Below are 21200 nucleotides of genomic sequence, written 5' to 3' on the forward strand. Positions count from 1 at the left end.
TCTTCATGTCAACAATGTCTTTGTGAAGAAATGAATACAATAATGTGATACAAAATACTAAATTCATTTTATAAAAACAAGTTTCTATTCTCTTGGAAGATTCAAATAACAATGAGCCATAGATTATAACAGTTACAACCATGTTCATCTAAAGGGACATTCTATAAATATTCTATTATTTTTGGCAAGACGGTTCAGCAGGTTACAGGACAACCTGGCAAGCTGAGTTGAAACTCACATTGTGAAATGAACTCCCACAAGTTGATGTCTGACTCCACATGTGTATGTGGGACCTGGAAAGTACACACCCTTACACATTCAGACACACAAATATAAATACATATAGTGAATGTCTACAAATTCAAATAGATACTCTGACCATGAACACATTTTGGTTGTATTATGATTGTACATGAATGAATGAATAGTCCTATATGCAGCCCACATCTTCAAAGACCAGCCTTTTTTCTGCATTTATTAGGGACATTTACTGTATTATACTTTAGTTGGTCTTCAATGAAAACGCTTTTGCATAAGAAGATGAAACACTACATTCAGAGACCTAAATAAGAATTCCACATGATTTAGAATCAAGCAATACATGCACGTTAAAATCTCTACAAAATGGATGACTGAAGACAAAGTATACAGTTGCAAAGGTATTTATTGAGAAATAGTAAAGATGTACATATTTTTACAAGCTTTTAATATTAATTTACATTTCTTTAAATTATGTAGGCCCCAATAATCTATACTTTACTAATACATAACAGAAACCTTTGACTTTGACTGTGAGATTCCCTAAAACGCCACCATAGCTGGGAGTCAAAATGCAACTTTGGCTCATGAGGCTTAGGTTTGTGTTGAAAAGAAATACTAAACGCCATATTCACAGAGAATGTAGGCTTGTCACCAACGAGTAGGCTTTACAAAACAAACTTCACAGTAGGGTGTGCTGTTGAAGCTATTTTGATCTTAGCTCGCCAGACAGTTAGTACCTATTTTTGTACACAGACCATATAATCTTAAAATCTTATTTTTACCTCTGAATTGGATTTGCACATTTCTTCGGGGTTTTTAATCATCTTAGATGTATGCTATAATGTTGTAGTTAGGCCACCTAGTTTCTTACTCAAGTGATAGGGTCTTGATATTTTTAAGGTGCAATATAAGGCAGTTATTTTTTTTTCTAATATCATACCAAGCTTGAATAGTAATAGCCCAAACCCCATCTGGTTGGAGAGCAGTTTTCAAACTCATTTATAATAAGGCACGATATTCTACATAAAAATAGAAGGTAGGAACTGCCCGCAGGGCTGGTTTTTTATTTTTATTTTATTTATTTTTTATTGCTGTTTGTCTGATGTGTTTTTAGAAAGATAGAGCATTTTCCTGTCCTAAGGTGGGAAGAGAAGAGTTGTAGTTTGACCCTGCTCAGGTGACATGACTAGGCTGGGCCATGGCTTTCTGGCTGTCACCATTGTTGTGCTGAACAATCTGTTTTCCATCAGCCTCACTTGTAGGTATTACACTGGCTGCCTTCCCTTAACAGATATGCAGGGCCGGAAAAGGGGGATGGATAAACTGGAGCAAGGAGGAGGCCAACAGCCAGTCCTTGGGCATTTGGAAAGAGTGTGCCTCTCTGTCCCTCAAGTGGAGCACTCTAAGAAGCCCTGTTCATCAGATTTCAAGAAGAGTTTTAACTTTTGATGTAGAGACATGAAGTCTATCAATGAAAGAAATTGGCTGTGTGCCAAACTAACTTGGTTTTAGTAGTAGTACTAAATACGAATGAGTTCCAGTAATAAAAAGGAAAATCTTTGACCTTTTAATTACTTTCAAGCTGAAGACCAGAGGAGTATAAAATTTATTATTAATGATATTAGTATTAAAATATTCCAACCATATTTTGCCACCATAGCATTGGGGAAAGGGTAACCAAAAGACACATTTAAAAAGTAAGGACTTAGATAAGGAGTCCCTATCTTATGCAGAATTATCTTCAATCTACCCATTTGTAAACAGGGCCACAGCATTCTCTAAAGAAATACATCCCTCCAGAGTATTCTCTGTGATCTTTGAGCAAAATGTTGGCCTTATTTAAGTTGCAAAAGCCTCAGATGATGACCTCTTATGAAGCAGCCTCAGATGAGATTAAGAGCTGGACTCGTGGGTCCATTTCATGTCATTCAGAATGCAGAGAGATTCAGGCACTCACACCATTAGAATATTTTCCTTCTTGAAGTCTTAAATTTCCACAAGGCAAACCATGTCATAAGAAACGACAGGAGAATCTGTATTGTGTTACCAGTATGGGCTATACACCAACAAGACAAAAAGACAGGCAGACACAATGCAGCCAGGCTCTCCCAGGAATGAATGCAGGCAATTGTTCAGCAACCATACAGGAAGAAACCAATGTATTCCTGTCTGTAACGGGAAGACCCTGGGCTGGTGTGTTCAAGGAGAGCGAATACCCTTTTACTGTTGTGATATGGTGATGTTGTCAACATAGAGCTTGTTTGATAATTAACTTAAGATGATATTATATAAAATATTCATAGATTCTGATTTTTTTCTTGAGAGCTATCTAGTATACCTGCCTTCTATCACTGATGATATTTGCTTTTGCAACAGCATGAAAGACAAATGCAATCTGCTGTGCCTACTCAATGTGTGTTTTAAGCTACATTCATTCCATAGCATGTTCTAAAAATGACTTTGATGATATTTGCTAAATGTGCACCATGATATTGTCCCCTTAGCAACTGGCACATATCCAGTCTTAAACTAAAATTGGGTATGTTGATATGAACATGGCTCTTAATTTCCTCCCAGAAAACTGTAAGAGAGGACACTTGAGAATATATATATATTTCACTCTCTAAATAAAGAACCCATAGTCTCCCAAATCTGCTTATGATTGAGTGTTCAGATAATTGGCATATACTGAATACTGGAATCGTTTAGAACCCAATTAAAATGCAAGCTTTCTTGTATTATTATTGTTACTGGTTTCTCCTTTTAACAAATATTCAGTTTGTTGATGTTTCCACGTTAAACTAATATCTTGAATTTTAAATTTGGTCATGTGAAGAATTATCACAAAGGTTTTTGTTTGCTTGTTTGTTTTGTTTGTTTGATTTTGTATTTCATTAACTACAGAGACTTTAGTCAAAGTTACATTGTAACACACAAATGCTGTCTTGTCTTTAAGGCACAACACATCAGTATGAACATTCTCTTTGCCAAACTTATAAAAGAGACAATATTATATTCCCATTTCCCCAGCCCTTTTCCCACCCTGACAAATAAAAGAAAAATTGCATCCACTTTCAGAGTCAGCTGCTAATAAAGTCACAGTAAATTATTTCCATCAATAATTTACACAAATTATAGGTCTAGATAGGACTGTCGTTATACAGTCTGAGTGCATTCCGATTCAGATTTTCTGGGCTAGGTAGGCTATAAGTCAGATTCAAACCTCAGGGTTGAGAAGAGCTCCCATTTTGAGGAATGTTTTCAACCACCTTGTCAGAGGCAGAGCAGATGCTGTGGCTCGGGAGGGTTCGAGTTCTGTACTAAAGCTGTTAATTCTTGTTAGGACTCACTCGATACATGTCAGCAACTGCCACAGATTTTTGTTATTATTATGTTTTAAACCATGAAAGTATTGTAAAGATAATAAGACCATAGAGCTTCCTTTCTGTAGCACTAAAGTTTAATTCCATTCAGCAACCTGAATTCTTCACTCTGGAGTTTTCATTCCGAGTATGATTTCATCCGTTAAGACCATTAATATGTGTAGAAGAAGCCAGCGGCATTGGATCACACATAAAAATACAGTGTACTTGAAATATAAAAACAATGGATCCCCAGCTAGAGAATACAGTTACAAATACTCTAATTCCAGTGCTTGATGTAGAGCCAAGAGGTCCGAGTGGCTTGATATCCTCCAAAAGGGCATGTTGTGCTGTGTGGTCAAGACAAGGAGAGAGGGGAGAGGTAGAGGGTAGGAATGAAGAATTGGAGACAGATAATAACCATCATTCCATGGAGATAGGAGCACACACCCAGATGTGGTGTTCACCTGTGTTCAAGGGAGGGAGTTTAATAGAGGCCATCTACAGGTGGAAGTCTGGTAGTACCAATGTGGAATATTCCAAGGAATAGAGAAATAGATCTGAACTGGATTTTAATGGTACAACATCCAATATTGAGTTTCCTTGCTAGTTGAATCTCTACTCTGTAAATCAGTGTTACCGAGGTCAACAATGGGGAAGGCAAGTCGGCCTAGAAATCCTGCAAGGCCTGGGAACAACAGCTATCAGTTAGCACCGTACCTTTAAAAGTCAATTTCTTGGTTAAAAATAAGATAAATTTAGGCCACTAACTTCCTAAACCCATAGTGTTTGGCAATTTGAAAGGGAAAGAGAGTGGATTTGTATCTGTGTAAAAAATAACTTGGAACCAGATTAAGGAAAATAAAAATATGAGAATTGATCATATTCTTACTTGCCTCAGATAACTAATAACTTAAGCTAGGAGATGGTTTGGTTTATTTCATGTGTACAAGATGGAGAGGGAGAGGATGCAATCTTAACAGGGATGTGCATACCATTTCCAAGTGGGTAGACAGAATACTAAATGGTATGCTGCCTGTGGCCTTCCAGAGATGTGCTAATATAAACTACAGTTGTGGTACTCAGAGTTTACAGAAAAGATTGATTGGAAGTAATACCTGAGGAAATCTCACTGGAAATAATAATAATGAAAAAAATATACTTCAGTCAATTGCAAAACAATAACATTAATTATTACATTGAACTTAGGACATCTTCTAAGATGTATATAAATAGAATGTAGTCTTGTATGCAGTGGAAACTATATATATGGAAACGATATCTTGTTTTAACATGAAGCTTTATCACTATCATTATTACTATGGAATTCTTTGCTATTCAGCATGGCAGCTACTAACTACATGTGGCTATAAGTATTTAAAATATGTTTAGTCCAATTTAAAATACATTCTGAATTTCAGACTAAGACCAATACAGTAATATAGACATCATGTCAATAATTCTTATATAGACTAGATATTGATATATAATATCCTATACAGATTGAGCCAATTAATAGATATTATTAAAGGTTATTCTATTCTTTTTACTTTTGAATGCGGCTTCTAGAAAATTTAAATTTTACATATACATCTCACCTGGTATATTTTGAGAGGAGAGTGCTGTTATTCCTGTTGCTAAGATTTGATCCTTTTTTGATTTCTCTTTAAATTTCACAAACATGGATTTTAGTTCAATTAGAGCAAAGAACTTTGAGAAGGGTAACGTTTTGCATTTCAGCTCAGATCTATTTGTAACAACAAAACAGTACTCAGAATGCCTACAACATGCGATTACGTCTATGGTCAGAGAAAAGCATGCATTCTGGGTGCTAGGGCAACCAGCCACCTGTGTTTCCAAACAGAATCATAGCCTTTACCCATCACCCAAACTCTACCTACTTAAACAACCATTTGAAAACAGCATTCTATCTGAAATTTTGATCCATTTGGAGTCAAGCTATTTCCCCTGAAGCATGAACTTTAAACCAGAGGACAGGCCCAGAGTTATTCTCAGTGTAGATAACTAGCACAGACTAGGTAAGTCTTAATTCTTAACAAACACACTGTCATTGGCTTGTAAAAGTGAGCTTTATTTGTTCTGCTCTAGTGTTAAATAAATTTCACATAGGCTAAGGAGATTCTAGTGTTTGTTCTAGGGTCTGGTGTCCACTATGTGTGACTATGGTGCCAATGTGGAAAACTAAATTCACATGAATTCCAAACACCCATAAACTCCAGAAGAGATAGCAATTGTGTGTGCCTTAAACACCACAGGTGGCGGCAGTGGCAGCAGCAGGGCCAGATGGGCTGCTTGAGGCTGCATTGGCTGACCTTGTACCTAGTGTCCTTGGGACCAGTGTGCAGTCTTAAGTCACAGCCACTGCTAATTAACACCCGGGGAGCTTCATGTCACCTCAGCTCTCCTAACAGGATGGAGAAGCACAGGGCTTTCAGAGGGTAGCTGCTGCTGACCTTCTGAAGCAGGACTCATTCCCTCCCTCCAGTTGCTTGGTTTGAGCTGACCGGTTAGCTTTCTGTTAAGGTCACAAACTCTCCTATGGAACTGTTCGCTCTGATTATTCTAAAGAAATTGGGTCAGTGCTCTGACCCATGTGTTTAGTAGCGGCTTTATTGGAAGGTGATTTAAACCACCTGTAGATAAGAAGGATGGCGATTTCTTTAGAAGCTACGCTATCATTGGCAGTCTTTTCTTTCCTGGCTCTTCAGTGAAGGAAGGAGTGGGTGCTGTGTTGTGCTGTCTGGTCTGGATCCTTTTTCTGACACTGAACCAATCACTTAGTGATTTTACAACCGCCCTGGTTTCTTGTCAGAAATATGTGTCGGGTAAAACTTATTTAAATAAGTAGGGCCTACCAGATCTCCTGCACGTGCTCAAAGCCAACTGCTTGGCGCTCAGTGAGAAACTTGTAAATGTGAGAAGCATTGCCCATCAGACTCTAGGACATATGCAGCTAGAGACACGAGCTCTGGGGATACTGGTTAGTTCATATTGTTGTTCCTCCTATAGGGTTGCAGACCCCTTCAGCTTCTTGGGTGCTTTCTCTAGCTCCTTCATTGGGGACTCTGTGTTCCATCCAATAGCTGACTGTGAGCAGAGGATGGCCTAGTCAGCCACCAATGGGAGGAGAGGCCTTTGGTCTTGTGAAGATTCTATGTCCTAGTATAGGGGAGTGCCAGGACCAAGAAGTGGGAGTGGGTGGGTTGGGGAGCAGGGGCAGGGTATAGGGGATTTTCTGAGAGGAAACTAGGAAAGGGGATAGCATTTGAAATGTAAATGAAGAAAATATCTAATAAAAAAACAAAAACAAAAACAAAAAAAGACTCTAGGACAACCTCTCACACCAAATACTAAGAGTGCTCCTATTCTAAGCATGCTGACGAAAGCTTCTTACAAGTTTTCCTTCAGCTATCAACTTTATCTTCAGCATTTAGTATGGAGGAACCTGTCTGTCTCTAGGCACTCACAAGGACTGTGTGCAATCTGAGTCTAGGGCTCCCCATACTGACTATGCTATGAACCTGCTACATTTTCTCTAGTAAATCCTGTGAATTTATTTATCACTGTATGCATGGTGGGAGTATATGTGTGTGTATTAAATATATGTTCTAAATGTGTGACTATATTTCTTATTTCCATATGATTGAATAAATATTAATCAATTTTCCTGTATTTCCTATCAAATTCCAGGCATAAAATGCTAGACTCCAAATGGTTTATTTGCAGGCCCACATCGACTCTCTCATGCTCTTATTGATTTGCGACTCGAAGTGTCAATCACTTGTCAAGCTGCCAATTGGCCAAACTACAGGGATGCAAACAAGAGGGCTTGCTCTAGAGGTGCCACACCAACATTGTTTGAGACAGGTTACCTTTTTTGCTGCCTGCTCTTCTTCTACACCATCCCCAATTACAACATACACTACTTTTCTGCCAAACCTTTGCATTATTCGCTCAAAGCAACTTTCTTTTCCTGGAAGATAAATGAGATACAGTTCAGAGCAGAGTTACCTGGTTAGCAGCGTGCTCCTCATCCCGGCCATCTCCAATCACAACATAAGTTATGTTAGTGCCAAATCTGGACACTATACGCTCAAAACAGCTTTCCTTGCCTGAAAAACAATGCATTGTTTATTCTTGGGGCCATGGTACTTATGAACTTTAAGGTCCACAGAGTGCTCTATTAATGTCTTTTGAACAGCATTGGAGGGAGCTTATGACCACTGCATCTACAAATCAACACATGCATTTGAATATAACTGCTTTTCACTTAGAATAGGTTATTAAGTGTGTAGACAGGAGGGGATGCCACGGAACCAGCAGCCATGTTTTATCTTTCCAACACTGGCATCTTTTTCTGAATTTCATTCTAAGAATGTTCTTGCAGCCATTGTTATTTTTGACATTTTTTCTTCTTCTTAATCTGCTAGTTTAGAATGCTAAAGAAAAAAAGTACTAGTGACAAGGGAAAAATAATAATGATTTTCGCAGATTAAATATTAAAAAATATTGGCCAATGGGAAGAATATCATCCTTTAAGTAAAAGAAATGTTTATTTGGGAAGAAAAATCATTTGTGTTGTCAAAAGGAAGTTCACATTCTGTCAGTCCTAAGGATTTAATGTATATATCTTCACAGAATGGTGTATGGGATTGGAATCTTGGTTCTGATTTGTAGAGCACGGGATAACATGGCACACACTTTAAGAAAGTTTGACTCTCTCCAACTTTCTTCCCAAATGCCTGCAAACTTCATGAGACCTAGGGATATCTATCTATCTATCAACATCTAGGGATGTTGGGTGGGAGAGTTTAGGATTTTGAGCTTGTCAATGGACAACAGGTAAGTTCGTTGCCCTTTAGGGCATTTTGCACAACCTATTTATATGCCCAAGAGATTCGTCAGAGACAGTGGAATGAATGTGCTGTCTTTTAGCTCTGACAGAGTTCATGGCAGAACCTGATGAAGTTTTATTTTTGAATGGTAATTGGCAGTCAGACTCTGCACACCATACAAACTAGGAAGCAGACTATAGTTATTTGAGTCTTACTGTGTATTGGGGACAAACATTCAGGTAATGGATAATAAAGTACATATTCTTCTCTATGAAAAATTTTCACTTGTTTCTGAAATTATCTATTGATTGTCACAGAATTAATCTGAGACCTCTTGGTGCTTCCAAAATAGTATTTTTTTTAAAAACCTTAGATCAGTTTTATTGAGTATGTAATTCTGTGTTTCTCATTAGTGCTGTAGCTGGAGCACATATTACTCAAACAACATATGCTAGAATATTTGTATGATGTCATGTGTGGGCAGAACGAGTGAGGATTTCCAAATTTAGCATTCGGCATTTCACTAGCTGAGAGTTCTTGTAAAACATACACATGTATCATGAATTACACATAATTTTGTTATTTGAAGGTTTCCCAAATTATCTGGATATGGTAATAGGAAATTATTTAAAAGAGAATCAACAATTATATATAATATATGTGTGTATATACACGCACACACATATATATGTATACACACACGTATATACTATAATCCTGCAGATGTGATTCCATTTCATGCAGAATTTCAGATAGTTTCCTTACCTATTTTCGTTGCGCTGTAAATGTTCTCAATGGGGAAAGCACCTCCTAGGCTGTAGAGCAGGACTTTTGCAAGAGCAGGAATCAGCTGGGTTGTCGTTACCAAGACATTTACACAGTTACTCCTAACAGGGATGAAACATACACATTTGCTTTCTCGTAGTAAATAGCTTCTGCTGGCACAGATTGAAAATAGCCACTGTTGTTTCTAAGTTCTGTAGGAAACGCTCTCTTTCAGTATTTAGCAATGAGTGCTATCTGTCCACAGACACTCTCTGAAATGGCAGGTTATTAAGAATTAGGTGCAAACTGAGGCCGTTCTCTGACATAACGTTTTGTCAAAGTAAGATGATATCCAAAATCATTTAGACTCTTATGTGATGAGAACAAAGTTGGGTGATGTCAGACACAGGTCTTTTAAGTTTGAAAAGGTGGCTTTGAAATAAAATTTCACCATTTACATCATGTGGCATTAGTATTTAGGTCATCTTTCAAAATTATCAACACTCCACGATAGAAAATTTGCAAAGGACAAATATAAAGAAGGAAATGAGATGTAGTGATGGTGGTTAATTACACAGAGATAGCATCTGTCTTCATTTGGAAATTTATTTTCCCATTAGCAATTATATACTACATAAACAATTTCTTATTCTGCTTCCTTGATTTTGTGATTTTGTGATTTTGTGAGGCTTGTATTATTTTATCTATTACTCTCATATTATCTACAGGTGAACATTTAGCAAGAGCTAGTTGTTTTTAATTAATTAATTAATTAATTAATTAATTTTTATAATATTTTTATTAGATATTTTCTTTATATACATGTCAAATGCTATCCCAAAAGTTTTCTATACCCTCCTCCCAGCCCTGCTCCCCTACCCACCCACTCCCACTTCTTGGCCCTGGCATTCCCCTGTAGTGGGGGCATATAAAGTTTGCAATACCAAGCTGCCAGTTGTTACTACATAATTTGTTTCGGTGGCTGTTGGTTTCTCCTGACTATGTAGAATGCAATCTCGAGGCTTTTTGGTTTTGGTTTTGGTTTTTTGTTTTGTTTTGGTTTTTTTTTTTTTTTGTCTTTATTTTTCCCCCCAGCCCCTGGAATTACTTCTTTAATGATAGAACAACTATGGTAAGAGATAACTCAACTTTGTTGAGAATTCTTACACACAATTCATCAAATTGTTTTCCGTACATTTTGAGGCTTTGTGAAAATGTCCCAGGTATTAATGCTGAAATATCTGGATACCATAGCAAATTTCATAGCCCATTAGTCAGGGGGCATTGGCTTGTTTTTCTAAGGCCTTTTTTTTTTCTATTCATCTATTCATTTCTTAAGGTCACATATCCTTGAGAAAGCCTTAAGGTCATTCTTAGAAAAATCTAAGAATAAGGTGTTGACACAATTCTTGGAGAAATGAGCATGACTCCACATCATCTACACAATTTCCAGGTTTTCCTGCCCCAGAGTCCCTGCCGTTTGATTGATTATGCCACAGTTATAGATATCATGACTCAGGAAGATCCGTGTCCAAGCCACTTCATCTGTCCGGTACTTCCTGCATTATCATGTCCTTCCTAAGCTTTCTACACATCGACCCCAATTGTTAACCTTTATAGACACACAGTCAAATCTAACTTATTTTGAGCCAAACATTTCAAACAGTTGCAATGGACAACTTTGTCCCAGGCTTGCCTCTTGAGTTCTTGGCAGCCTTCCCTTTTGTGTAGACCAAATTTGAGGGACTACCAAGCTGAACCCAGAAGACTACATGTCTGTCAGACTTTACATTATATTGTGACACTGAGAAGTAAAGAGTGCTCATGTCTGCCCCAGTTAGGCCAGGAAGTCAAGGGCAGCCCCCAAAGAGGACTTTCTGTTATTGGTGAAGCTTCTGATCATGTGACCAGGAAGGGACCACAGGCCAGATTTGACAGATAAATTTACTTTCATGTCCTAAATACGGGGCTCCTCTTTCACTCCAGCAACCTTTTTATGTATCTGCTCTCTGGATAACATCTCTTTTTATGCCTAAGTGTTACCCACACATTAGTTAACTGTGTCTTTATTGATTAACGTAAATCAGAAATAAAACTATGAAATGATAAAAAGTAAAGGTTAATCTTATGCACCAGCCATCGCTTCCCACATTTATATGCACCCACCCACGCAGTCACGCATGCGTACCCATGCAGGCACACATAGCACACACTAATACATGCAGCACACATACACACAGAAATCAACGGGTGTGGTGAATTACTAGCAGTTGGTATGGTTTTTCTCTGTTATGCTGTTGGACCCAGGTATTCCACATAATTCAAGTAGAAAGGCTGTAATCCCACTTACCTAGTACTAATAATTGATAAAGACTTAAGTGCATTCGTTAGCCAGGAATCTGTTAGGCCTTCGATCTCTGCCCTTAACTGCAGCCATGCATCCCTCTTAGCAGGGCCAAGGAGTCCTGAAACACCGGAAAAAACAGGCAGTCAGGAGGTGAACACTGCCTCTGGAATAGGAAGTTTGGTGTCCCTTCTGTCTACAATAAGTAATTTTTATTTTGGTTTTGTCATAAAAAGGTACAGACATATCAATATGGATTCATCCTTTCAGAAGTGATTGGTCACTATTTGTTCAGTATTGAGTTCTTTTTAGACAATATGTAGGGGTCAGATTCTTGGCAAGATACTCAGGGACCCCAGTTTTCCTCCCTGTCTGAGACTGGAATCTCACACAGCTGCTGAAAGGCTCGGCAGCTTCTGGGCCTGAGTCCCACTGATGAGGCTGGGGCATGTCAGTCAGAGGAAGCGGTGGGGTTCCTCCAGCAGGAACACAAATTCACCACGTAGAATGGTCTCTTCAGAATCATAGTTCTGCTTTGGGAAAGTAGCCCCAGCATCGACACAGCTGTTGCAGTGCTTGCCAAACCGGTGCCTGCGTTTAATGATACTTTATGGTTTTTTTGTTTTTTTTTTTTTTGTTTTTGTTTTTGTTTTTTTTTGTTTTTGTTTTTGTTTTTTTTTTTTTTTAGAACTAAATAGCTATGTTGAAAATCCAAAGGTGTTCTATCCAACTATAAGAAGAGGTGGGAAGAAATAGGTAGGTTAAATTTTACAGAGAGGCTGGGCTATCTGCCATTGGTAGCACACATGGCTGGTATGCAAGAGGCTCCAGACACTGACAAGAAGAAAAGAAAAGAAAAGAAAAGAAGAGAAGAGAAGAGAAGAGAAGAGAAGAGAGAAAAGAGAAAAGAGAAAAGAGAAAAGAGAAAAGAGAAAAGAGAAAAGAGAAAAGAGAAAAGAGAAAAGAGAAAAGGGGGAGGGGAAGGGAGAGGAGGGGAGGAGAGAAAAGAGAAAAGGAGAAAAAAGAAAAGGAAAGAAAGAGGGAGGGAAGAAATGAAGGGAAGATGAAAAAAGAAAAAAGAGAAATGCAATCTAACCTTGCTTTCATGATAAAATGAGATCACATGAACATCCATTCAAAAGGAAGGTTTCTTACTTAAATTGTATTTCAAACACTGGGAGCAAGGACAAACAATATGCAATTATAGATATTTAAAATTAAAGCTACTTTCTAGAAAGTCTTATGTTTCCACATTTCAATAAAAAGAAGCTAATAACTGACAGAGAATAAGCTCTCATATTGATTAAATTTTCTAAGGTAGAAGATGATATGTTATCAGTCTCCCCAATTTTAAAAGAGTTTAAACAATACTCTATAAAGGGGGTATGAAAATATAAATGATTCAAACAATACTCTGTAAAGGGAGTATGCAAATTAAATAGTTTTATACTTCTCAGAGGGATGTTTAGTTTAAAAAAGTTTAAACATACTGTTTACAATTATTTTAAAAAGTGTCTGGGACAGAGCCTTAGAGTGAGTTAGGAGCTAAGCAGGAACGAGAGCCACATGGTGTCAGTAGAGCCTGCAGGGCTCAGTTATCTATGTGGAAATGATGCCTTCCCTGCAAAGCTTCCTGTCATTTCAACTGTTCATAAGTCTGTGACTCTGCCTTGTTTTTTACAGTTGCTGAGGGTTCCCTGAGCATCTGATGTGATTCAGTGTTAGCAAACACAGGAAAACAGACACGCAACCCCATCCTCAAGGTGGAAACAGATGGGGGCAGTGGGTTCGCTGTGGATGGACATTATATTTATCTTACTCTAGGGTGTACGTGTGAGCATACACATAGAATGCGTATGCGTATTTAGAAAATTCATTTTCTTTTGGCTTACTTTAGGTTTTTGTTCCTCAAAGATGCTTCATTTTAAAAGGAAAACAAACAGCTTGCTGGAAGAGTTGTGTGTGTGACTCTGGAACTAATCTTGAAAATGCGTTGACCTAAAAACTGATTCTAACAATAAAGACGATCCATTTTTTTTCCTGTATCTAGAAACACAGCTAGACTTGCAGTCTGAGGCTAAGGACCTCAAATTATATGAATAATTTATTATAAAATTATAAGTATAATGTGATTTAGATACTACCAACAGTGTATTGGAACTTTTAAAATCCAAAGATTACAGAGAGCACTATGTCCTATGTAGAGATACATTGTCAGACGATTTGTGAGGTTTTTTTTTTTAAACATCCAATAGATCTGTTGCACATTTTGAACTTTCACAAACTGCTGCATGAATATTCTCTCAGAGATTGGCACTAACTGAATAATTGTGGCTCTTATCTTTACAAGGACCTCTTGAACACCTCCTTCACTTGTCTGTTTTTTGTTGATAATGTCAGAGTAATACAGACGAAACAGAGAAAACATCCTAAAACACAAGGTTTCCGCAAACGGCCAAGTCCTTTTTCAGGGTGCACTGAACGCTTCCCTAGTAATCCCGAGAGCAGAAATCCAGGCTCGTTGCTTTTCAACTCGAGCCTTCATGGTTGGCTTTCCTTCATGGTTTTCTTTCCAGTAGCTAATTTCCACTGTGAAACTACAGCTTGAGTGTCAGAGTGCTGATACTGGGTGGAATCGGCCCCACGTACCTCCAACATTGTTCTTGTAGGTGTTATATAATTCCTTTACTCTTCTGTAACGAAAAGCCAGCTTCCTCATCCAGTCCACTCCTCCTCTCACACCTGTTGGCAAACAAAGGTTCGCACTACTTGCAGCTGCATGGAAGCCATCAGTTGCAAAACTGTAGGTACTGCAACACCCAAAATACATTAAAAAGAAACAGAAGAAATAATTACATGTGCAAAACTCCATAGCTGAATTTCTGTAGGAAACGGAAGACTGAGAGCGCAGCTTACCTTAAGTCCTGACCATTGTCGTCGGAGGAAACATCATCTATATGAACTTGATCACACTCCTGGGAAAAGGGAACAACAGACATTACCTATCACCCAAATGTGGCTAACACCTTCAGGTTTCCCATCATCCCACAGCATCAGGCTATGGCCACGAGGTGGCAGTATGGGTCCATTCTGCCTTCCCTCTGATACCTGCTTTCTTAAGCAGGCAGGGAAATGGTACCACCTCTTTGAGATCTAAATCCATAAAGCAGTCTGAAAACTTGGGGTGCTTTGAAAAATAAGTTTAATCTTAACATCATTGATAAGAATAGCTCTCTAATCTTTGAGACCAGTGCCCTTGCTAAGCTGAAAGTCTGCACCGTGCCTGGGGTCCAAGCATCTGAAGTGGTCACTGTTTCTTATTATTCGCTTGGTGGAAGTGGAGGGGTCCTGACCTCAGAACACGGCGTCTTGTGAGCTTTCCAAGACTTCCTGCTCTTTGCTGGTGTGAAGGTGTCATTTTACTTAAAGTCCTGGTTTTCTGATACAGAACAAAGGTAGTGGCCATAGAGACTGACACCTTCTTTCATCGGGCTTTAGTGTTTTTTAAATGTCAATGAATATTAGTAGTCTTGAAGATTTACATACCAAAAGCAATACAACCTCCAAGGAAAATAAATTTGTTAAGTTTGCCCACATTGGATCTGATTTCAAGTTAGAATTTGCTTAACGCAAATAGGGGCTTCCACATAGAAATTGGGCTCTTAGAGGTTCAAAAAATCTTGTTCTGACTTTAAATGATCTGCAAGGCTGCCGTGAAAGATTTCGTGATTTGAGGCAAAATTTGCTGAAGAGATTTAAAATGCCTAGCTCTCAGAAGAGTAAGTCCACAATTAGCAGTTACAAATGATCATAATTCATAATAAGTCAATGAGAAAGCGAGATGGAGAGAAAGGGACAGAGGGAGAGGGAGGGACAGAGACAGACAGACAGAGACAGAGACAGACAAAGACAGAGACAGGCTGATTGGCAGGGGATTGAAGCTAGGCCTGCACATGCTATGCAAGTGTTTTACTACTGACAGTGTTAACATTTCCCAGCTTTTGGGCCACTTCAAATGTATTATAATAGACCTGGAAGGGTCTGTAATCAAGTACCAAATGTAGAGTCTTCAGCCCCCACTCAGGATGTATTAACCCCATTTCAATGGACTCAGACTACCTTTAATGGACAGACTTGGAGGCCAAGGAGATGGCTCAGCAGCTGGTACAGAGCAAGCTGCCGAGCCTGAGGACCTGAGCTTGCGCCCAGGAGCCCACATGTTGGAAGGAGAGAAAGGACTCCCACAGCTTGTCCTCTGACCTCCACATGTGTGTGATGTGCACTGCGTCTTTTCACAGGTAAGTAAAACAAATGTGAACCAAATAAATAATAAGACACAAATTAAGCGGTGAGCACAGTCAGGAAAGTGTTCGTATGTGACTTCAAAATGTATTTGGGATGGAGAGGTGGCTCAGCATTGCAAAACATTGCTGTTCTTCCAGAGGAATCAGGTTTAGATCCCAGCACTCCTGATGAGGCTGATGCCTTCTCTGGGCACTGTATACACAGGGAACACATAGATACATGCAGGTAAGACACCCATAAATGTAAAATGAAAACAAAAACTTCAAAAATCTGCGTGTACTTACTCTAGAAGTTCTAAGGTTTACATAAATTACCAGTTAGTGATTTTCAAATAAACCTTTACCTATGTTCATAGGTAAGGGCTGAGGGGACTTATTCTACCTGATGCAGCTGAGGGTGCATGTGGGAGAGACAACCAGGATATATGGATTTTTAAAGGCATGCTCTAGAGGCAGGAAATAATCAACCCAGGCATTTGGGGAGTAAACAGGTTGGACAAAAAACTTAAAAACTAGAAGAAAGGCATTTATACAATGGGAGATATGCTCAAAGTATGCAACATAACTGGTTGAAATGGGCTTATATAGTTGGGCAGTGGTGGTACACACCTTAAATCCCAGAGCTTGGGAAGCAGAAGCAGGTGGATTGCTGAGATTTGGAGGCCAGCCTGGTCTACAGACAAAGTTTCAGGACAGCTGGGGTGCACAGAGAAGCTCTGTAAAGAGGAAGATGAAACAAAGAAAAGAAGGGAGAAAGAAAGAGAAGAGAGAAAGAAAGAGAGAAAGAAAGAAAGAAAGAAAGAAAGAAAGAAAGAAAGAAAGAAAGAAAGAAAGAAAGAAAGGAAGGAAGGAAGGAAGGAAGGAAGGAAGGAAAAAGTAAGGAAGACGGAAGGAAGAAGGAAGGAAAAAGAAAATGTCCTCATGTAACTCTATCACGTTCAGTGAGTATAAACCAATAAAATAAAAACCTGAATCAAAAGCAACAGACTTGCTTCTTGACCACATTGCAGAAGTCTAGGCAGTGATAGTACTTGGCAGAGTTTCTCAGTCATTTCGAGTTCCTAACACAACGTTATAGTGACATAAATTAATACCCTAGATGGCGAGGCTTGTGGAAAGTGTGTGTGTCATCAGTAGAGAAAGAAGAAAAAGAACAGAATAGGAGATGAGGCCGCCTGAGCTATCTTGGTATCCCACAGTTGAGAGGGATGAGGGCTACCCTGAAACAGGAGGCATTGCACCTCCAAAAATCAGCCTTTCAGATGCAAGCGTTTCAAGCTGCCACCCCGGGGCTTTAACCTGACTAAGCAGTTAGCATGGAAGCTGGAAACCCCATTTTCCTCCAGAATATGGAGGCACTTAAGGAGCTCTCACAACCTAAGTGTCTTCAGACATGGTAATATTCTTTAAACAAGTGTTAACATGTATAGGTGTTTGGCCTTCATGTATATCTGTGTACTGTGCATGTATCTGGTACCCGTTGAGTCCAGAAGAGGGTTGGTTGCCATGGGACTGGAGTTGCAGAGAGCTGTGAGCAGCCGTCTGGGTATTAGGAACTGGACCTAGGTCCTCTGGAAGAGCAGCCAGTGATTTTAGCCACTAAGCCATCTTTCCAGCTCAGACATGGTGATATTCTTGGGAGGCGTTTAGAGAGAAATTAGTACCTGCAGCTTCTCACTTTGCTGAACTTCTGAAAGCGTTCCTTATGTAAATAACCTCCATCTCTTAACATAATATGCTTATTCTATAAAACCCCCAAAATGGTGAGGGGGATTTTTGTGAGCGCCTCTAACCACCAGAAGCTATTTTTCTAAAACAGTATTTCTCCATTCTAATTTTTTAAAAAGCTCTCCTGACATTTCAAGTATTAGCCCACATGTTTAATTTATACATAACTTGCCCCCAAATTCATTTTTTACTCCAGAGGACAACAGCTTATCAGACTCATGGACCGTGCACTCTGTACTTGAAGTTAGGTTTGAGGGTCTTCCAAATCTATCTTCTCTTTATATTTATGCTTAGTAATGCTGTGTGTTGACTCTGGACAGTTGCCCAGGGATTACAGTCCAGTGAAAGAAACTTGAACTTCAATTATATATATATGGAAAGATAAATAATTGTTCATCAACTAGTTTTCATTGTGGAAACCATGCAGGAGTCATTTTAACCTAAACCTCACATGCTCCAAAAACATTCAAGGGCTTTGGTTTTGAACACAGCTTAGCAAAGACCTCAAATTCTTAAAATAATTCTGGTGTTAATCATAAATGCTTTAAATTTGTCTTACAAGGGAACCACAAAGTTGTCCCTCATCTATTCCAGGTATAAGTCAGAACACTCTTCTCTCACATTTGTGAACCCCAACTCCCTGGTGCTTTCTCCTCTGGAAGTTATTCTAACTGAAATAACATTTTTTTGAACAGAGAGCATTCTCTTGCCGGGGGTGGGGGTGGGTGGAATGGAATGAAGTGTTGAGTGCTCAGATTCAGATTTGCAAGTTTTAAGGATGTTTGAGAGGAACAGCTGCCAGTGCCCATGGTGTATCGTGGACTGAAGTTTTTAATGTTTCAAATAGACATGTGAATTCTCACAAAAGACCCTGAGAGATTAAATATACAAGAGAAACAATGCTCACAATAAGCTAATGGTATACGGACTGTTTTGAGCAATTCTGTATGTCAGCAGAAGCAGGCTTAGCTCAATTCCTGTTATGGAGCCTTTGTAAGAAGCTGGCTGGCAAAAGGGGTATTGGAACAAATATGATGTTTAAAGTTAGGCACCCAGGACAGGAGGCATTGAGGTAAGTAACCAAAGGGACTTGAAAGTTACTGTGTGCATCTCATTAATCCACTGCTTGTCCATGCCACTTGGAAATATACTTTTGTATTCCTGGGCTCATCTACCTGTGCGAGCACACATGCAGACTGTGTGTGCAGTCCATTGCTTGCATGCCTATTGTGTGTGCATATGACACTCACTTGATTAGATTTATCTTTTACTGATCAAATGGAATACATCTGAACAGCTGAACTATGGGGTGTAAGTCAAATAATGATCCCGTGACGTCTAAGACCCCCCAAATGCCAATATTTTCTGTTTAGTGTTCCTGTCAGTGATACCAACCAGTATATATGAAGTGCTTTTAGCATAAGATCTACCATAAGATGAAAAATCTTAAAGCACTGTATATAGCCACAGCTTTTTATATAGGCTGTGGTACTTTAAGTATGTAAAATATTTACCCGTTAGGGGCAAGACACACTCTCCTTCTCATTTTAATGTTCTGGTAAAAGCTGATTTTATTTATTGTTAGTGTGTTTGTGTGTGTGTGTGTGTGTGCACTCCTGGGGGTGGCATGTATGCAATAGTGCCTATATGGAGTCAGAAGAGAAGAAGAGAACTCTCTCAGGTCTGCTCTCTCCTTTCATAGTGGGTCTGAGGAGTTCATGGTCCTAGTTTTCCCTGTTCCACCTTATTTATAAGATGCCACCAAAAAGCTAAAAGTTCAGAACACACTCCATGTGCTTCTAGTAAAAAAAAGAAGTCACATGAGGTAGACATCATAAACCTGGGACAAACCCATATAAAACTTCTCGTTTCTTTTAGTAACTTTGAAAATATACATCATCTTACAATTTTTAAGCCGAGACTCATGCACATAGAGAACAAGAAAACTAACACATGGCTGTTGCTATGTTTACAATGTCATGTTCAATGTGAGGTCAGTCGTGTTTCCTATGAACAGGCACCATTACAAAACTGTATCCCTGGGAGTGATAAGCAGTGAGGTTAGCCACACTCAGGCTTTGCAAGGTCGTCAGAATTTCTTACAAGTGTAGAAACTAGATGAAGAACACGCAGCTTTCGTATTGCTCATTAACAGATAAAGCTTCTTCAAACAGACATTTTATTACCCAGGGAAAACACGGACCAAGCTGGGAAAGCAACTGATCCCTTCTAGCCCCGAAGTTTTAGTATATTTTGGGCCATGTGCAACTATCTTTCATTTTGTGTCTCTGATTTAACTAAGGCATAATCTATAATCTTATCTAAGCCACTCACTATATGTAGCTTTTCTTCCTTTTGCCATAATTTCTCTGGCTATGGGGCAGAAAGCTGTGCTTACTTACCCGAAACCTGTTTTAAAATTACAATTCCATTATTGAGTAAGCGGGTAACATAGAACACATATATACATACATACACACATATACATATTATGCATATATACATATTACTAACACATATCATGCATCTACATGATGGAACCATCTTTCATTTTGTACCTCTGATGTAACTAAATCTTGATCTATTATCTTACCTAAGTCACTCACTATATGTGAATTTTCTTTCACCCTAAATTTACCCTAATCTATATGTGATCTCTCTATCTATCTATTATCTATCTATCCATCTTGCTGTTGAACCTGTAGTCTGTCCCGTGAAAAGTAATAAACTGAAAAGTGTTATACTTAAATGCATTTCAAAGCATTGACAGTTATTGAAAATTAATAAAATGTCTAGAACCACATGAGGAGTTTTAGAAATAATCATCTATATTCATAATGTGACTGTGGTTAAATATTTTACCTCATTATGAAATCACAAAATTAAAATTAAAATCTAAGCGTGTCATTCTTTTAAATGAGAAATCTCTATTTTAGCCCAGTTATATTTGTCCACAAGGTACTTTGTGTCTTTACCCAAGCTTTGTTCTTTCATATTCTATTCTCTGCTTGTCTGGAACCCTGAATCACTAGTACAGAGGTTACATTCTGTATTGTGCCATACGTGTAGCTACTCAGAGGCTAGATTTTCTTGTGATCTTCCATTTTGTTGAGTTTTACTTTCACTGGCTTGTGTCATTCAGACAACTGTGTTGGAAGTTGACATTATGAGTAGAAGCCCTGAGAGAGGAAAGTGTTCAGTGCATTAAAACTCATTAGGCTGGGCAGTGGTGGTGCACGCCTTTAATCCCAGCACTCGGGAGGCAGAGGCAGGCGGATTTCTGAGTTTGAGGCCAGCCTGGTCTACAAAGTGAGTTCCAGGACAGCCAGGGCTACACAGAGAAACCCTGTCTTGAAAAACCAAACCAACCAACCAACCAACCAACCAACCAAACAAACAAACAAACAACCGAACAAACATCCTCATCAGCTATGCTATGGGAGCAGCTCCAGCTTTCTTTAGTCTAGCGGGGAGAGGATGCGAATGAGAGTTTTTAAAGATGCTGCCACCCTCAGTAACCTGTGTTTCTCTTGTGATGCGCATTGGTGGTTATCATCCATCGAATAATGTAAATTGTCTT

At 38.8% G+C, this 21200-nt stretch overlaps 1 protein-coding gene across 18 annotated transcripts in view; it reads right to left on the reverse strand.

The window, feature by feature from the left end:
* Positions 1–646: 646 nt before the first annotated feature.
* Positions 647–21200, reverse strand: part of Eya4 (EYA transcriptional coactivator and phosphatase 4) — a 247877-nt gene continuing 227323 nt past the window's right edge. For 14 of the 18 annotated variants that reach the window (XM_006512524.4, XM_030244877.1, XM_011243115.1 and 11 more), the window contains 6 exons: positions 14505–14563; positions 14238–14398; positions 11595–11709; positions 9245–9366; positions 7656–7756; positions 647–3973 (listed from right to left, as the gene is read on the reverse strand). In XM_006512524.4, coding sequence (XP_006512587.1) covers positions 3893–3973; positions 7656–7756; positions 9245–9366; positions 11595–11709; positions 14238–14398; positions 14505–14563 — 639 coding nt within the window. In that variant the 3' untranslated portion in view covers positions 647–3892. Of the gene's footprint in view, positions 3974–7516; positions 7618–7655; positions 7757–9244; positions 9367–11594; positions 11710–14237; positions 14399–14504; positions 14564–21200 lie in introns of all 18 variants that reach the window. The other 4 variants (XM_017313799.2, XM_030244880.1, NM_010167.5 and 1 more) reach the window with 2 other exon arrangements.

Source organism: Mus musculus, chromosome 10 (genome assembly GCF_000001635.26).
Source record: "Mus musculus strain C57BL/6J chromosome 10, GRCm38.p6 C57BL/6J".
Classification (NCBI taxonomy): Eukaryota; Metazoa; Chordata; class Mammalia; order Rodentia; family Muridae; genus Mus; species Mus musculus.